The following is an 18,912-nucleotide window of genomic DNA, read 5'->3' as shown; positions in this document are numbered from 1 at the left end:
TTCCCTTTCATGCAGCCTACCACTTCATGGATGCTCGACATCACTTGAACTAGCTAACCCTTGCGGTATATTAAAAATCTATGAATGTGCACCTATAATTTTTGCAACCATATTATCTTTTACATCAGCATACGAGCTCTTCGACTCATCAAAAAGCCATTATAAGATCACCCTTACTTACACATGAGGTAACTTCATTTTCCATGCTTTCCGAGGGGGCGTTTCTTTCAAACTAGCTTTCCATTTAAGTCGGGAGCAAAATTTTGAGACGTTCATTTTGTTGGAACCACAGTGAAGACGCTCTGGCGTGAGCGATGGCGAGTACTGCTGGTGAGGTCCGAGCGCTCTTGTCTTCTCTGCGATCGGCCTACGCTGCCACTCCCACCAAGCTGAAGGTGCGCTTCATCTCGCAATCATTTACAGGCTTTGCTTTTCAACGTAGATCTATACCCTCATTCATCTCTTTTCTCCTCGTAATCTGCAGATTATCGACCTGTATGTTGCCTATGCTATCTGTACTGCGTTGATTCAGGTAAGATGGTTCCTTATTTCCATAACGTGCGTATGCACTTATCTGCCTTGTTGGTGATCCGGTTGTTTGTGTTCTGCCCATATAATGTTCCCTTATATTCGTGTGATTGATAATTGGACATGTCAGCGTTTGAGTTGAAGCAGAGCTATCGAGACCAAACAAACAAAACTTACTGGCTTCAATTTTTCATGTTGATGACATGTTTTGTTAACAATTTGGCTACCATATTGATTCAGATGCTCTAGATACAGTGAGATTTTACTGTACCAGTATTTTTTTGCATTACATAAGTTGGATTATACTTCGATGAGATATATGTGTGCAAATTTTCAATCCTGAGAAGAGGGTGCCAAAGAAGAGACTCTGAAAATAGCTACACAAGTACACCCATGACTTTGCTTAAAAGAGTGGACTGTCCTACAGGTTCCTCTGGATAGACCTAAACATCTATCGAACCTGTATGGTGAAGGCTTGGGTTCAATTTTCAGTAGGATGATGGCTGTGTTGTCTTCTAAGCAGGGATTATAGAGATTTAACTTATATCAGACAGCACGACAAGCCGTCACCAATGCAAAACTTGACAATTGTGCTTGAGGGCCCTCAGGTGGAGTTGATAGGAGCGATTTTTCTTGATGTTACTTGGATGTTATTGTACACATAGGCATGTTGTATTTCTGATGTGTGGACTATCGTGCACAATGAGCACACTTTTGTACGCAGGTAAGGGGCATGCTCTCTACTTCTTTAGTGACTATCTATTGTTGGGCGTGCGCGACTTGCAAATCTGCTGTTGTCTTCTCCTCAGCTTGAACCACATCACACGTTGTGGGCATCAGAGCTTGTTGTGTCGGTCCCCTTGTTACCTTTGCGTTACACCATATGGCTCAAATTGGTGGGAAGGGGATCGACACTCGGCTCGGATATCACAATGAAACTTTGGAGGGATGAGGTAATTACCTCCTATCCTATGGACACGCCTAATACGGAAGGATGTAGAGCCCTGCTATCAAACTCTGGATAAGAATCGGGGGCTCACAATATAGACAGCCACTTGGGTCCACAGTACTTGGAACCACAAGATTTGGAAGAAACTGGTGAGCACTAACCTAACACCCATCTGGGCTCTATCATCACGGACATCACGGGAAGTTGAGGTGTCACCATCGTACAAAACAAGCCCGAACAAGGATTAGGAGAGATCACGGGAAAGTTGACGTGGTACGTGGTAGAGGCTTCAAACCTGAGGATCCGACAGCCTGTATGATGTCCCAAAGTATTTTGTCTTTAGTATCGGTGCCCCTTTCGATATTTCTCTAGTATTGATGTTCGCAAAGTACAACTCCCAAGGGTAAGACAATTTTAGATGTCTTATCTCGTGAGAAATGGCCTTCACTAATTCCTGCATGTGCTTGCTCTAGGATAGGCAGGTATCCATTTTCTGTTGCACATATCTTGAGCTGGTTATCTTCCCTCTTTTGTTAAGTTGGTTTTCAATTAAGGTGAAGTCTCTAGCCTCCAATTCAATGGCTCTTTGTCTGGCCCTTGTTATGTTCTCAGGGAAACTGTTGTATGGACTCAAATTTCTAACAAGCAGTAATCTCGTATCTCTTTGGGAAGTCCACAAGAAAGTCGCTTGATTTGTTGCTTAAAACTGATCTTTTTAAAGGATGAAGCAGGTAGAAAAACATCCCAAAATCACTTGCAATAATCTAGAGTATCTGCCTTTACTATCCGAAGATGATTCCAGGTGGTAATCACGTCACAGTAATAGAAAGTCTCTTGAACTTAAGCCACTTTGTCGGTGCTTCTTTTCGTAACAGAAGAGTGGACCAGCATGTTCGTGCATTTCCTTTCAAATAGGATGCTTCCCTTCTAATCTTGGAGTGCTCTGAATAGCATCCTCTAGAAAGCTATGTGAAATTGTTGAATAAAAGCGAGGGCCTTTTGCGCATCTCGAAAACCTAAAAAATATCAAATTTTATTGCTTGCCCACGCTTCTTGAATTCTTTGGTCTTCTTGCTCTTATCTTCCAGAAAGCCGTATTGATTGGCTCTATAAAATCCTCCTCAGAATTGTCAGAAAATTTCAGAGTTCTGCGATGAGATCTGCTTTTCTTGGCCTTCTTCTTGTTCTTTCCGTGTCTTTGGTTCTTCTGTTGCTTCTTTCCCTTTCTGTGCTCATCATTCGAATGAGAAGAGGAGGAATTGTCGGAACTGTCAGAGGAGGATGAGGACGAACTGGACACAACCTCGAAGCGTACACGCTTCTTCGCTTTTTGTGCATTTGCAAAAGAAGATTGTTCCCTTGCTGCACCTCTTTGAAGACTTCCTGGTCTTCAATATTTGGTTAACTCGTCGTTCAATCACATCATCAAGTTCATATTCAGTGTACATCCAGGGGACAGGTAGTTTCTTCAATGCAAACTTTAATGGTGAGTCATAGGTTGTACGCCATCGGAAATGCATCTCATCAATCAGGTGCCGGGCCAAAAATTTCGCGTACTGGGGATCCTTCGAAAATTGGAGTATCTGCTTAGCACAGGCATCAACTTGCTGTTGATGTTGCATCTCCATTCGTTCATACTCCGTAGGCCGTGAAGGCCCGTACTCTTCTTTTGATTGCCCATTTGAATTTCCCGTACTTTCTCTCGATCCAAAATTGTCGGGTGGGTTCGTTTGATTCTTGCAGGATTCGTCACTTGAATCCATGTGTAATCTGGGGTTCTTTATGGCTCATGCCTTGTAAGACAGAGCGATGAAGACGGGAGCGCGCCCGATGCGCGATGAAGTAAGGGTGGGAGTGCCTAATAAGTCCGGGGTCGGGGCACGAAGATTCTTTACATCTAGCAGAAGGGAAATACACATCGATACTGAGACTGTAGCTAACACGACAAGATCAAGAGAGGATCTTGCTCCCAAGCTCTGCAAGAGAAGAACAAGGTGCTGTAGAAAGCCACCAACTAGACTGTCAATCCTGTCTGCTGCACATTGTACCACAAGCACTGTATGGAAGTAGTCCGCGGAAACTGACTCCCAAGCTGGCTCCACATTCCCCTCCGGAGGGAGAACACCCAGACCATGGATAACTGTCATAACTCTCCAACTGTCTCTGCCAGTGTAACTCAATCACCATCGGAAGGTGAATTGGAAAGGAAAATGTAATATATCTGTGGAACCTGGAACCAAATATGGGAGAACCATTAAGACTGTCTCCCCTCTTTTAAGAATGCCGTCTAACTGTAACTGGTTCCTAGTCCGAGAAGGACCACAATCCACATGTACGAAAGATAAACTGCCAGTCTAAGGATAAGGGAAGTAGGGTACAATCTCCTGGGATCAATCTGGAAGACGAGGCATAGGAACTACTACTCGGATGCACTGGGAAGAGCAACCGTCACACCACAAATTCGAAAGACGAGGCAACCACCAAAATGGCTAAAAGAAAATATCCGCCAAGTTACTAAATCACACCATCCAAAGCTGTAAGAAATGGGCAAGGGAAACCAAGGAATGGAAGACACCATGCATGGTACTCCGCTGAATGGAGCATCGGAAGCCGACTGAAGATAATAACCTGGAAGCCCCCTCTGAGAGAGAAGTATCCTCAAAAGCACGCTTTGAGGTAACAACTGACTCATCTCACGTTGGAACAGAGCAAACATTGTCACTGAAAGCTCTAGAGCTAAAGATGAGAACTCCCCCAAAAGATAGGAAGTCCCTCTCCTTCTCAATCCTGGGAAAAGAGAATGAGTACACCAGAAAGAAATCTGGGACAACCTAGAGTAAAACTGCTTCCTCTGAAAATGAATAGCAAAGCGTGAATCTTATGGAACTCGAGACTCAAACCATCGGTAAACTCGGACTGCTAGGAATAGGAAGACCGGAAAGGTCGTCACTTGAGGATCATGTTTGCCAAAGAAGCCGTCGGGGTCCAACAAGGCCTAGCTACTCAAACAAACTTCCTAAGATCAAACCAAATGTCCGCCACATCTCTGCATCTGCCAAGATCAAACCTGTAGGTATAATCCAGTACATTATGCGAAACTGCATACAGACTCGGAAGAGCGCATACACTCCCATGTTGTAACTTGCTTCCGTAAAATCTTCATCAAAACTGTCCTTTGTACTTGTGCTGAGAAGAATATACCCACAACTGAACTGTGCGATCAACATCCAATACACAACATAACTCCAATACTCAAACGGAGAGTAAAGGAACCGGCTCGAGGAACAAGCCCGTGAGGAACGTTGGGGTTGATTTATAGCATGCTAGAAAGCTGGCCAAAAGATTGCAAGGGAAGAACCTGCTTTACTAGCTAGGTGTGGCCAAATTTGCACACCTGAAGAAGGGCTGCACCCAAGGTTGGAGCTCTCCAACGGGATGTATGGAAGAAGCATCCAAAAGTTGCTGACTGTGGGAGTAGGAACTGGATGTCCCCACCAACTGTTGACACTACGTGCAAACTTATCATCCAAAGGATCTCAACAAATCTGTTGTCGATCATCAAGAAAACTGCCCACTGAAAGTTGTAAACGTGTCCCAAGATTGGTGCTGACAAGCTCACTAGAAGTCGTAAACTGTCCCACAACTGGTATTGACAAGCTCACAAGAGGGCAAAGAAGTGACCAAATCTGTAGGGCCACACTACCACTGGGGAAAGGAGAGAACATGGAGAAAGGAAGGGTCCTCACTCCAACAAAACCTCCTCGAATTGTTGTCATTGTTGGCTAAGGGTCTAGCATCACATGCTCCACCTCTAAACCTCATCCAGGGAAGTGTGATGATCAAACAAGAAGTGGTTTTGGAGATAAAAGTATCCCTCTCTGCGTGTCAAAGCCAACTCCAACACATGCACTGGAACATGCATCGGAAATGTTGCATACCGGATAGACAAGAGTCTACGGAAGCCAGAAGTGGAACTTCCATCCTTAGATGGAAAGTGAAAAATCAAAGAACATCCTCTGCTTCAAGACAGGAAGAGATTTTCCTCTGTCATCCATAATCCACAATCTGGTACAAGGGTGCAACTGAATCATCATCTTGCGACCAATTGGATAGGTAGCTCCGTCGACAATTCCAACAAAAACGTGCATTTGCAAAAGGCAAAGCAAATCTGCCAATCCATCTCCTCGAAGAAAACATAGCCATAGAAACCTCCTCCAAAAGTGAGGAAGAAGATCCTACTGTTGTCCACACACTTCTCTCTGAAGAGGAAGCTGGATATGAGTAGCTCCCCCTCTGGATCCAACAACCGCATGCTTGCTCCCCTTGCGGGAAGGCACGGTCACATGACTCCGTTTGGGATAAGCAAAGCAATCCATCATTGCTATACATCCTGTAACCTCCATCAGGTTCCCCTTGGTGAAGAGAGGTCGGGGTAAAGACGGGGAAGTCGTAGACGAGGATTCAAGGCCTCCACATACCCAATTCTGCCCCAAACTTGGAGAAAACCAAAAAAACAGCAAGCTTCTTCTCTCTCAATCATGTCCAAAACTGCAACGGATCAGCCACATCCGAGCACTCAGGTGGTCGTAACACCATAGAGCTCCGATACCATGTCAAAGGTGGCAACGGAAGATGCAATGAAGACAAGACCTGGCTCATGATCCGGTGGTTACCTTGACTCCGATCTAGAACGCCTGCAATGTCAAACACATGAACAAGGCAGATTTGTGGAGAAGAGAGATCACTGAGGTAGAAAGAACATGACATTTGTCTGAGAGAGAGAGAGAGAGAGAGAGAGAGAGAGAGAGAGAGAGAGAGAGAGAGAGAGAGAGAGAGAGAGAGAGAGAGAGAGAGAGAGAGACAATTTGCTCATACAAGTGACCAAGGGTGGTCCGGCATAGAACTGACATGCCCAATGGATAGACCCGAGGACACACAACTACGATAGCTACTGACACTGCCAACTGCTCCTGCACACGAGATCATTGGCAACAACTGGGGAACCACTGAGCAGGCACGAGGACGGCAAGTATAGATCTCCTCTTGGCAAAGGTAGGAAAGCCTTGAGGATCACTGGATCTAGGATTGCTGCTCTGGGTGCATGCCGCATGGGAGAAAGACTGCAGTAGCTGTGGAAGAGCAATCACCGCCTGATTGGCTGCCGAAAACGCTAGAGCTACCGCCCCCTCATGCTTGCTGTCTGCAAGCCTCTAGGCAAAACGCTAGGGCTGCCTGTTGGGAAAACGCTAGAGCAACAAGGAAAAACGTTGGGCTGCCTGATGGGGAAAATGCCAAGGTTGCTAGCTGCCGATCTCCATGTGTTGCCCACTGAGGCACCCAAGGGAGGGCGCCCCCGTGCTGGGGCTGATCTGCATGTGAATAGGCTCTCCCCCTTCTGTGCCTATAAAGGCTCATCATCAGCCTGCCCGACCCAGCCCTATGGCTCCATGACCTTGGAAAAGGGGGGGGGAAATAGGGGAAGGGTACCTGATACATGGGGAAAAATATGGGGAGCCTATGTGACCATGGAACAATGCCAAAACCTGAGCTAAACATGGCTAGACACGACCCGACATGAGAGAACAATCTCACATTGGCCGGGCACAGCTACAAAACAGCCCTCACTCCCTGATATGCTCTTGGGAGATACCGGAGCTACCACCGGACAAGAATATGAACTCTAACAAAAGCAACGGGTGTCACCAATTGATGACGTGGCATGACCATGTGGGGCGGCTTTGATGATGTTGCAAGCTGTATCGAGATCCCGCAAATTGCGTTGACTACTGACGTGGCTGCCGTAGAGATTTCCGCAAAACGTGCTTCTAGCTTTTGGGTTCAACGCTTTTGGGCTTGTAAGTTTGTATGCTTTTTATGTAACTGCTTTTCAAGGCCAAGGGCCTTTAAATATGTGCAGAGGGCTCAGTCTTTGGCACGCTTTGGTGAGAAAGTGTAGAGCGCAAGTACCGGCATTGTACTGAGTTCAAGTAATATAAAGAAACACCGAAAGGGGCGCCAAGGTTTGAGGCCAATACTCTCTAGGGTGGAACTCCGCCACTCCCCGTGTCGTCTATCTCTTTCCGTTCAATTGATATATGAAGTGCTAAAAGTTTGTTCTTTTTTGTCGAGACGTGGTGCCCGTCTCGTGCCAACCAGCGGATTTCACGGAAATCCGTATGGCTTGCCATTTGGCATATCGCAAAACGCGGAAATCCGTACTGTTGCCACGCCAACATGTCAAAGCAATTTATGATAGTCCGTACGTACAATTGTCCACGTCACCAATCCGTCCGTACTGCCACGCCATCAGGGCTACCACGTCATCAGTTTGTGACATCATCTCCCTAAGTGGAGACATTTCTTGCTCGGAGCTTATATCACAGTGTTTATAGATCATCAGGGGTTTATAGGTCCCTTGGATCAAGGGTTTCTTGTGCGGTTTCATGAAATATCTCTTGTGAGAGGAGAGGTTGAGTAGTGGACCTCACTGCTTGGCAGCAGCCCTGCTATACAAATGAGGGGGGTGGCTAGCACCAATCTAGCCTTAGGATCTTTAGCCTTGAGGCGGGCATTGATCTGAAACACTGACCTTACTATAAAAATGAAAAACACTTTTTACTTCTTCTTCAGCTTCAACTAGCAATGTTGATGACTCTCACGTACGTCTTTTCGTATCACGTGACACATCCCAACCCTATGTGTCCGTGGACAAGCTACACCATAACAGGGTTTCCGTCAAGTCCAGTCAAGTTAAATTAGAAGTGATCTGGCACTTTTGTGAGTCTATTCGTAGACCGTGCATACCCAGTCACTTAGAGTAGATGCATATCCTCTGGTTGCATAAGCATAAGCATAAGCATTTCCATCAAATTCCATCAGAGACAGTTTGGGGATTTTTCAAGTGACTTTAGCCTATTTTTCCCTATATTTAACATTTTTCACTTATTTATTAAGTGACTTTTGTTGGGTACTCAGGAGGGCAAATTGGGTAAGTTAATATATAAGCAAACCCAAGTTAACACAAATTGGCAGATGAGCCAAGGAGCACAACAGGCTACCAAGCAACAGGAGTTCCCTCCCTCTCTCAGCAAGACCCTCTCCAAGCAACTTGGTGAGGCCCATTCACCCGCAGCCATCATCATCTTGGGATCGCCCCCTCTTCTGGCATACCCTAGCGTTTCCCTCCCATGCAGACATCGCCAGCAAAGCTTGAAAGCTAGCATTTTTCTCCTGACCACTTCAGCGTTTTTCAGCCATTACTAACGCCAGGAGAACATTAGCAAGTTCAGCGATTTCATCAGCAAATTGCAGCAGAGTTACCACGGTAGGGTAAGGAGTTACTAACGCTTGGAAAACTGCCATTTTCAGCAAGAAGACATCTGCTGCCACAGCGTTTTTCAGCCAAGAGTCTCTCTCCCAAAACGCAGCATAAAGAGCTGGAAGACCAGCGTTTTTCATCATCATTTCAGCCCCGACAAGGACAGCCAATTTCAGCCATAAAACCAGCGAGAAACAGTCATTTTCAGCCACCAAGAAGATCACAGATTTCAGCCTAAGTCGCCGTCATCGGCACAGTCCCATTGCATCAGTCCATTGCATACGCATTGTACACTTTGTGCAATCAAAGTAGACCACTCTCGTCGACGAGAGTGGGGCCTTCGGAGGAGGGTTTTACAACCTCTCGGTGTCGTATCTCTTCTCTCTCCTTCTCTCAGTCTCATTCACTTGCACGCACAATATCCACTCACTTTGTTCGTGATCATAGCACTCTACAAGACGGAAGGCTCTCTCCTTCCCTAAGAACTAAAAGGAACCTTGAGCAAATAAAGATCACTAATCTTGAGAAAATACAACATTCATTCCGCTGCACCTTACATTGGTATCAGAGCTTTGGAAGTGTTCTGCATTACTCAAGGAAAGAACCACAATAATTTTTTTTGCTTGTTGAGGTTGCACGAACCCAAGTTTACTTGGGCGTGGCGATTCCTAATCGTGTTTTGTTGAAGAGTGACAGGAATCCCAAGAAAGAAGGGCTTGTCCGACCTCCCCTTGTGTCTCTTTTCACTCAATGAGAGCGGACCGTGCACTTAGCGGCCGGCCAATCGACGTGAGGTGGGAAAAAGCAACCTTGGTGTGAGCGCAAGGCCGCCAAGGGGTGCGCCCGCAGAAAAGGGTAGAACTCGAGTGAAGAGAAGATCCTTCTCCAACGGATTTGCAAGCGAAAGAAACCCTCAAGAACCTCAAGATCCTTAAGAACACAAGCACTCAAGAAGCTCAAGAACCAAGTTCCTTGTGAACTTAAGAACCAAAGATCCTAGTGCATCGTCGTCACCCGAAGCGGCATGGATACTTCGCATTCAGGTGATGAGCATGAGAGAGGCGACGAAGGATTCTCCCCACCAAGAGATTTTTCCAACCCTCCCCCTTCGCCATCTACGCCACAAGTTGTCCTCACTCCTATGGAGTTGATGGTCAAGTCGATGTTGGACATGATGACACAACAACAAGAAACGAATCAAGTTGCATTGGCACAACTCGCAAGCAAAGCAGAAGGACAAGCAGCAAAGGACGTGCACAAGAAGCCAAGGAACGTGAGCGCGATGAAAGAAACGCCACACTTGCTGCAAAACAAGAAGAAAATCGACTTGCTCAGGAACATGAGCGCTTTGCTCTTGCCGCAAAACAAGAAGAACAACGACTTGCTCTCGAACGCGAGCGCGCTGAACGGAAAGAACGCAAAGCAGAAAGGGACGCCGAGCGAGAAGCTCAAAGGGAGATTCGTAATCAAGAATTTATTTCCCAAGTCCTAGCCTCGAAGACCGAACCACCCAAAGATTGTGGGAGTTCGTCAAGTGGCGCAAGCCACGATGCGGATTCACACAATCCAGTCACAGAGAAGTTGACTTTCAGTAAGTATGACGGTAAGATGGATGCTACTGTTATTCATTCTTGGCTGCATCAATTTAATGCTTATTTTGCGACAACTAAGAAAACAGGCAATAGCAAAGTTTTGACGGCAGCTATGTACCTTGCCGGTGATGCCATAAATTGGTACCAGGCATGGCAAGAGGCACAGCTAGCCGTGCACCTAGAGGCAGCCGACGATTTCACGCCCCTCTTTTAGTTGGGTTGATTTCCAAGACAAGCTCAAGGCGCGGTTTATGCCACCTCAGTACCTTGCACGACTGAAGGATGATTGGCGAGCTCTCGAGCAAAACGGTATGCCGGTTATGTCTTTCTCTAATTGAGTTTTGCAGCTCAGCACTCAATTACGCAAATCGGATGCGAAGCGTAAGGAGGCATTTCTTTACGGATTGGACGAGTATATCAAGTATGATGTCGAGGTACTCGATCCAATCGATCTCAACAAAGCGGTAGCAATTGCTCTCGCCCACGAGATGAAGCACAACAAAGGAAAGCCTAAGGAAAACAAGACTTCTCAAGGAACCTTGCAGAATTCTCAGAACCCACAGAATGGTAAGAATGGAAAGAATGGTAATTTTTCTAGCCCTTCTTCCTCTAATTCCCCGGAAAAGAACTCTAACAATGAATCTAAGGGTAAAGCTAAGACACCTGCAAAACCTAAGCTAACCCCTGATGAAAAAGCTTCACAAGGAATTATAGGAGGATACATCATGGCTGAAGAACAAGTGATTTATGCTAAAGAAGGTAGATGTTTTCAATGTCACGTTAAGGGTCACATTAAGAAGAACTGTCCTAAGACAGTCCCACCTAAAGAACCAAAGGCACCTACAACTACCACAAACTCTGTCACAACACAACCTGCATCTTCTCATGACTCTGACACACACATTGATGAATCTCTCTTGAAGTGTTATGGTCATGTAAAAGGACAACGTTTTATCATATTGTTTGATCCAGGCAGTATGCATGATGTGATTAGTCCCCCTCTTGTTGAGAGAGCCCGCCTAGAGGCTAGTCAGAAATCTCCTCTCGAGGTTTCTGGCTTCTCTCCTGGTATGGACTCTCTCATCACAAAGGAGTGCCTTGATGTGATGTTTACCGTTCAACAAGCTTCTTTTCGTAGGAAATTTCTTGTGTCTCCTCTCTTAGGATGTGATATGATTTTGGGCATTAAATGGTTTCGTGAACTCAACGCTCTCATTGATTTTGAAGCTAACACTCTCATTTTACATGCCAAATCTGATTCCCCCCTCATTATTCGTGCTGAGGAGGGCTTGCATTCTTTGCCTCTCATCTCGCATGTACAGGTAAAGCGTGAATTACGACGAGGAGCACAAGCGGCATTCATTTATGCTGCCCCAGTTTCCCAGAGCATTCAGGCTCCAAGTAAGTATTCGGAGTTGTTTACGAAATTTAAACATCTCTTTTTGCAGGATGATCTTCCACCTCGTCTCCCACCGAAGCGGCCGGAGGACCATCGCATCGAGCTTATGGAGGGAGCGCAGCCTGTCAGTAAGGCTCCCTACCGTTTGAACAAGTCTCAGGAGGAAGAGTTAGAGCGACAACTCACGGAGTTGGTGGCTAGAGGATTCATACGTCCTAGTGTAAGTCCTTTTGCTGTCCCTATTTTGTTCGTTCGCAAGAAAGATGGTTCGTCTCGTTTGTGTGTTGATTACAGGGCATTAAACAAGATGACCGTCCAGAACAAGTTTCCGATGCCTCACATTGAGTATATCTTGGATAGGCTCAATGGGGCAAAGGTTTTTAGCAAGGTCAATCTCAAAAGTGGATACCATCAGGTACGGGTATTTAAAGGCGACATTTTCAAGACCGCCTTTCGCACCGAGCGAGGCAATGGGAGTATATTGTTATGCCTTTTGGATTGACAGGAGCCGTGGGTACATTCAATCGTCTCATGGTAGGTCGTTTCGGCGATATGGTAGGTGTATGTGTGTTCATCTTTTTAGATGATATTTTCTCATTTTTTCTGCATCGTGGGAGCAACATGAATTAGAAGTCGAAAGGGTACTAACTCGTTTGGATGAGTGTCAGTTGTATATTGCAGCTAAGAAGTTGGAATTTTTTCTTATTGAAGTCGAAGATGATATTTTCTCATTTTCTCATTTTAGATGATATTTTCTCATTTTAGATGATATTTTCTCATTTTTGCCGAAGGCGTCAAGCTAGACCCCGTAAAGGTGGAACAGGTTCGTAATTGGGATTTGCCCAAAACTGCATATGATGTGCGTTCTTTTCTTGGTTTATGTCAAGCATATAGTTCGCACACAGAGAATTTTGCACGCATTGCTGCACCTATGACTGATGTTTTGAAAGGGGTCAAGACTCGCCGTCAGCACGTAGACTTACCCGAGGAAGCCATTGAGGCTTTCACAGCTCTCAAGATTGCGGTGACGTAAGCACCGTGTCTTATCCTTGCCTCTTGGGATGATCCCTTTGAGGTATGGACGGATGCGAGCAATGTCGCCATAGGCGTTGTGCTCCAGTAGCATGGTCGCTCAGTAGCTTTCCTTAGCCGGAAGCTCAATAGTGCGGAAAAGAATTATTCAGTTTATGATAAAGAACTTTTGTTTGTCATTCACTCTCTTAAGCATTGGAAGCATTTTTTGTATGGTAGAGAGTTTACAGTGCGCACAGATCATCAAACCCTCAAGTGGCTACAGTCTATGTCTAGTGCACATTGGAGTGATCGCCAAGCGCGGTGGTCACAATTTTTTGAGCAATTTGGCGGTTTGATTGAGTATGTGCCTGGAAAAGCTAACCTTGTTGCAGATGCGTTGAGTCGCAAAGGACAGATTTTGGCTCGAGTCAAGAACCACATTTTCTATACAGGGTGAGTCTTTTGACAGCATGAAGAATCAGTATGCAGATTCGGAGTTTGGTAAGTATTGGTTGCAGGCTCTTGCTTCCTAAGGGCCCAACAACTATTTCATTCGTGATGGATTGTTATTTTTTCGTCAGCGTCTATGTGTGTTGCCCTCTCTTAGGCCAGCCATATTGCATGATGCACATGATTCTCTCATGGGTGGGCACAGGGATATGAACACCACATTGGAAAAGATTGAACGATTTTCTATTGGCCTAAAATGCGAAAATATGTGTTTAGTTATGTCACACATTGCACTATATGTCAAAAAGTAAAAGCTCCTCGGGGTAAGCAGCAAGGCCTCTTGCTTCCGCTGTCTATTCCCGAGGGACCTTTTCAGGATATCTCTATGGATTTTGTGACTAACTTACCACCAAGCCAGCATTCAAGGAACACTCAATGTTTAACTATTGTTGATCGTTTCAGCAAATTTTGCATGTTGATTCCTTGTAAGGCCACAGTTACTGCACAAGATGTTGCACGATTGTTCATAAAGCATTGGTACCCCCTCTGTGGTTTGCCAAAGTCCATTGTTTCAGATAGGGATATTAAGTTTACGTCCAACTTTTGGCGTGCACTTTTTGAAAATTTTGGCACAAAGTTGAATTTTTCATCCGCTTTTCATCCACAGTTAGATGGTCAAACGGAAATTTATAATCAGTTGGCTTTTGATGTGTTGAAGTCTTATGTTCATGATCAATAGTCTCAATAGGAGCTCTATCTCCCATTGGTACAGGCTATTCTCAACGATTCCTTCTCTTCTGCTATTGGTCGAACTCCGTATGAGGCAGCTTTTGGCCGCCGATTCCGGTCACTGTTTACTCGATCGGTCAGTCAAATGCTTGATGCCAATGCTGAAAGTTAGTCATTGGATGAGATTTCTGAGAGTGTGAAGCTTCAGCTAAGCAAGGCTCAGGAATCTTATTCTCGACAGGCTAACAAGCATCGTCAGGAGGTCTCGATCAAGGAAGGAGATTGGGTGTATCTACGCATCATGAAACAGCGTCTTAAGCAAGTTGGAAAGAAATGTCCTAAGTTATCTTTTCGTATGTATGGTCCATTTCCAATCATCAAAAAGATTAATGAGGTTTTAAGGAAATTGAAGTTGCCTAACTCATGGTCAATGCACAACGTTTTCTATGTTTCTTGGTTGAAAGTGTTTCAGGGAACACCTCCAAAGGACGTTTCGGAAGAAGAAGAACCAGAGATCATCGATGAAGCTAAAGTCATGGAGCCGGAGCAAGTCTTGTTGCATCGGTTTCGCCATGGTTCGAAGAAACAAGTACGACAATATTTTTTGAAGTTCAAAGATCGAGGAACCCATGAAGCGGTGTTGGTAGACGAAGAGTTCTTCAAGGATTATCCAGAGTTGTTGGCAGACTACAAGGAAGCCATGCAGCTCGGTACCAGTACCTCACTTTAAAAAGGAGGGGATGTCACGTGACACATCCCAACCCTATGTGTCCGTGGACAAGCTACACCATAACAGGGTTTTTGTCAAGTCTAGTCAAGTTAGATTCGAAGTGATCTGGCACTTTTGTGAGTCTATTCGTAGACCGGGCATGCCCAGTCACTTAGAGTAGATGCATATCCTCTGGTTGCATAAGCATAAGCATTTCCATCAGATTCCATCAGAGACAGTTTGGGGATTTTTCAAGTGATCGTAGCTTATTTTTCCCTATATTTAACATTTTTCACTTTGTGCAATCAAAGTAGACCACTCTCGCCGACGAGAGTGGGGCCTTCGGAGGAGGGTTTTACAACCTCTCGGTGTCGTATCTCTTCTCTCTCCTTCTCTCAGTCTCATTCACTTGCACGCACAATATCCACTCACCTTGTTCGTGATCATAGCACTCTACAAGACGGAAGGCTCTCTCCTTTCCTAAGAACTAAAAGGAACCTTGAGCAAGTAAAGATCACTAATCTTGAGAAAATACAACATTCATTCCGTTGCACCTTACATTTCGACCCTTCTTTCTTTTCAGTAGCTAGAAGTAGTCATAATCTGTATCAAGAAAGATTTAAGTTTTTAGCTAAGTCTAATTTGAAGAATTTGCATGTTTTTGGTGATGGTCCTATTCGTTGGGCTTCTTTTAAGAATGTCTTAGTTAGTACTCATTACACAAGTTCTTCCATAAAAGCCCTCAATCGTTTGAGGCGTTCAAGGAAAAAACATCTTGCGGTAGGACGTCCCCTAAGTCCGGTTCATACCTCTCAAGTTATTTATGTTATTTATAATATTTACGATAGTTCTATGATGTATGTTGGCCAAACCTTTCGAACAACTTTTGTTCGTTTTCAGGAACATGTAAGAGAAGCGAGAAAAGTTCAAAGTAAGAGCACCGTACGTGAAAGTGTGAAACCCTTGTATGTGGCAATAGCAAAACATGGGTTTGAGTCTTTCTGTTGTTTTCCCATTGAGCACATAGAAGGTAATTTTAGAAACTCTAAAGAGTTCTATAAATCAGCGTGGCCTCGAGAGTTGTTTTGGATGAGAACTTTACATACTTTTTTCCCTAAAGGTTTTAACTTGGAAGGAAAGTCTTCTTTACGTAAAAATAAGACAATTTACCATAAGAAACCTATGCTTTGGCGAAGGCATCCCAAACCCGAGTTAGTTCTCCCTTCAAGTCAGTTTAAAAGAACTTGGATTCCTAAAGGTTCTCGTTCAGATTCGCCTTCTATCCCTGAAATCAATCCAGTTGTTTTGCACAACACTATTTCTAGTAGAGTACAAGGTCTCCCTAGGGGGCTTCAATATCTAGAATTGAGAGTGATGACCCTTCTAACCATAGAATTTTTTCTTATAGAGATTTCAAACGGAGATTGATTTACCTATCTAGAGCCATGGAATTGGGTTCTTTTTCTTTTAAAATATTTGAAAGGTATAATATAAGGATCCTATTTAAGCTCTTGTATACCCTTGAGAACTACTCTTATGAAGATTTGGAGCTAAGAGAGTCTCATAGTACTCAACTTCGAGTACTGTTGGCAAATTTCTGAAGTCCAAATGTCCTAGTCTGGAAAATCCCTTGGTTGGAAAGAAGGGTTTGTTGATAACTATCTTTACCTCCCCTGACTTAGACAAGATTGGATTAAGCTTTATTTTGAGATCTCAAGAAGCTTTGGATGCTCTCCCTCCTTGTGTGAGAAAGGTATGGAACCATCCTGTCGTAGCTTTCAAATATGTGAAAACTTTAGGACAAAAAGCTTTCAACTATAGTGACATAGGACGTAATCTTAAAAAGCAAGAGAGGCTAGCAATCTCAAGTATTGATTGCCCTTGTAGTAAAACCATAGTCACAAGGGACGCATTCCGGGACGGGGAACGGAGCTCAAATGGATTTTTAGTGTAAAAAAGAGGGCAGGACGGCAAGTGGGGACGGGAAGCCCGAAAAAGGGCGTCCCCTGTTACTATGAGTAAAACTGCCTTTTCTTCTTAGTAAATGAAGCTTTGGGTCATGTAGTTACTGCCGATTGTTCTATCCTTCCTTCGGATTCCTTGAAAGACCTTTTCTCAAGAGGTACTAAATATAGGCTCCCTTCCTCAAACGACTCTTGCCTTCTCAAAGCCATAGAAAAAGGAATTTTTAGTTTCGTAGTAAAGTTTGAGGAGTCTTTAGGAGTTCAAGGCATTTTTACCCATTGGAAGTCTGTAATCCTCAAGAAAGCTTCTTTGAAATTAGCATCTTGCTCTCGGAACGTTTCTTCAAGAAGGAATAGCTTATCTTCTTTTGATCGTGATACTCTTAGGAAATTTCATTGTGATTTTGTAATCTCTTATGTAGATAAGTGCTCTAATAACTTTGTTGTTACGTGCAAAAAGTTCTATTTAGAATGCTTGTTAGGTGAAGTAAACTCTTATACTTACAGTGATTGTGATCTTTCAATGCAAGAGGTTATCTTGAAACATCAAGACTTTTGTAAGTCTTTTGGTTTCAAGTGCTAGCCTAAATTACCTTTTTTATATACCGTTTGGAAGTTTCACAAGAACCCTATAAAGCCTAGATTTATAGTTGCTTCTTGTAACCCCTCTTTGACCGAGGTTTCCAAATGGCTTAGTTATTGTTTCAAAGCCATTTTACCTAGCGTAAATGAATTGTGGAATTATATGCTAAAGGAAGTAGACGTACCTACCGATTCAAGTTGGATTTTAAACGATTCAATAGGTGTGTTTCCTGTTTTAAAGTTTTTGAACTCTTCAAGAAGCCTTAAGGAGAAATATTCTCCTTTATGTCTCCAAACTTTTGACTTTATAACGCTATACACGAAGCTAAATTTGGAGGACCTTAAATTTAGAGTCAAGTCTCTTACTTCAAAAGTTTTTGTGTTCAAGCTTGAGAAGGATAGGTACAAGGCATTGCTAGTAGAAAAGTAAGCCTTGAACTTTGACTTCTTATGGCTGAAAAATAAGAATGTAGATGTAGACAAAGGAAGAAAGAGATTCACCAGGATTGTAGATGACATTGACATCATATCTTGGTTAGATTTTCTTTTGGACAATTTATATATAACCATCGGCGACTCTCTTTTCAAGCAAACAATTGGTATCCTTATGGGCACCAATTGTGCTGTTTTTCTTGCTAATTTCTATCTTTTTACTTACGAGTTTGATTTTATGGAGTGTCTTGTCCTTGCTAACACTTGCCCAATATTGTTGCACAAGTTATGCAATGTAAGACGCTTTGTAGATGATCTTTTTGTCCTTGACGTTCCTTCTTTTCAAGATTTTATGTACTTGAATTCGAGTTCTATAGACGGAGGAATTTATCCCAAGGAGTTTTGTGAACTTAACTGTACCACAAATAGTGATTGTTGTGCCTTTTTAGACCTTAAGATTTTTCAGACTCCCTTGGGATTAGAAGTAGATATCTATGATAAGCGCCTTGAACCAGAATATGCCAATCTAAAAATCATCCGTACTTAGCTAAAAGAGAAATTTCTTCGAACATTTCTCTTTTAGCTAAGTACGGTGTCATTTGCTCTCAACTATTTAGATTTTCTCGTCTTTGTTCTAGTAAATCTACTTTTGTTGTTCAATCTTGCCATCTTATTTCTTTACTAGTTGAAAAAGGATACTCATTCAAAGAATCATGAAAAAAGTTCGTTCATTTTTGCATCGTAGTAAGTTTATTTTTAGTGTTTCTTCCTTTGGAATGTTCAAAATAATCAGTAGTAAATTCAATAGAAGTGGGGAGGTAAAAAGCCCACTTATTGTTTGACTTAATAACACCTTATGTTGTTGTTTTGATCTTTAGCGCTTCAAGTATTTTTACTATAGCTTGACAATTGCTAGCCTTTATCATGGCTGAGTATGCCCATCACCTCCGGAGGGTGATAGAAACTCAGCTCGTTGGTTTTGTAGAGTACGTTCAAAGCATGAATGACCTCTATATAAACCTACACCTACTCTTGGGCACTGACGACGTGAGTAGGGATGTCATAGCTGTTGTCCAAGCTATGCATGATAAAGGTGATAATCTTATTCTTCCTGTTTGGACAAGCAGTGAAGTTGAGATCATATATCGTCAAGTTTGGTTCTTTGCTCTTCGTAGGTTTGTAGTAGTATTCATTTTTTGATTTCGTATTTAGCTTACCTGAGGACTTGAGAATGTGTTCCATTAGA

General features: G+C 43.6%; 1 protein-coding gene across 1 annotated transcript in view; it reads left to right on the top strand.

The window, feature by feature from the left end:
• The first annotated feature begins 236 nt into the window (after positions 1-236).
• The window catches only part of LOC147447608 (dolichyl-diphosphooligosaccharide--protein glycosyltransferase subunit DAD1-like), a 68,184-nt gene continuing 49,508 nt past the window's right edge, over positions 237-18,912 (top strand). Inside the window, exons 1-2 of the mRNA XM_086523324.1 lie at positions 237-395; positions 485-532. Of these exons, the coding sequence (XP_086379450.1) occupies positions 315-395; positions 485-532 (129 nt within the window). The 5' untranslated portion in view covers positions 237-314. The remainder of the gene's footprint in view (positions 396-484; positions 533-18,912) is intronic.

This window comes from Adiantum capillus-veneris, chromosome 11 (assembly GCF_014529385.1).
Source record: "Adiantum capillus-veneris isolate H3 chromosome 11, ASM1452938v2, whole genome shotgun sequence".
NCBI lineage: Eukaryota > Viridiplantae > Streptophyta > Polypodiopsida > Polypodiales > Pteridaceae > Adiantum > Adiantum capillus-veneris.
Note: the sequence above shows the minus strand (reverse complement) of the source record. Positions and strands in the feature narration are given on the sequence as shown.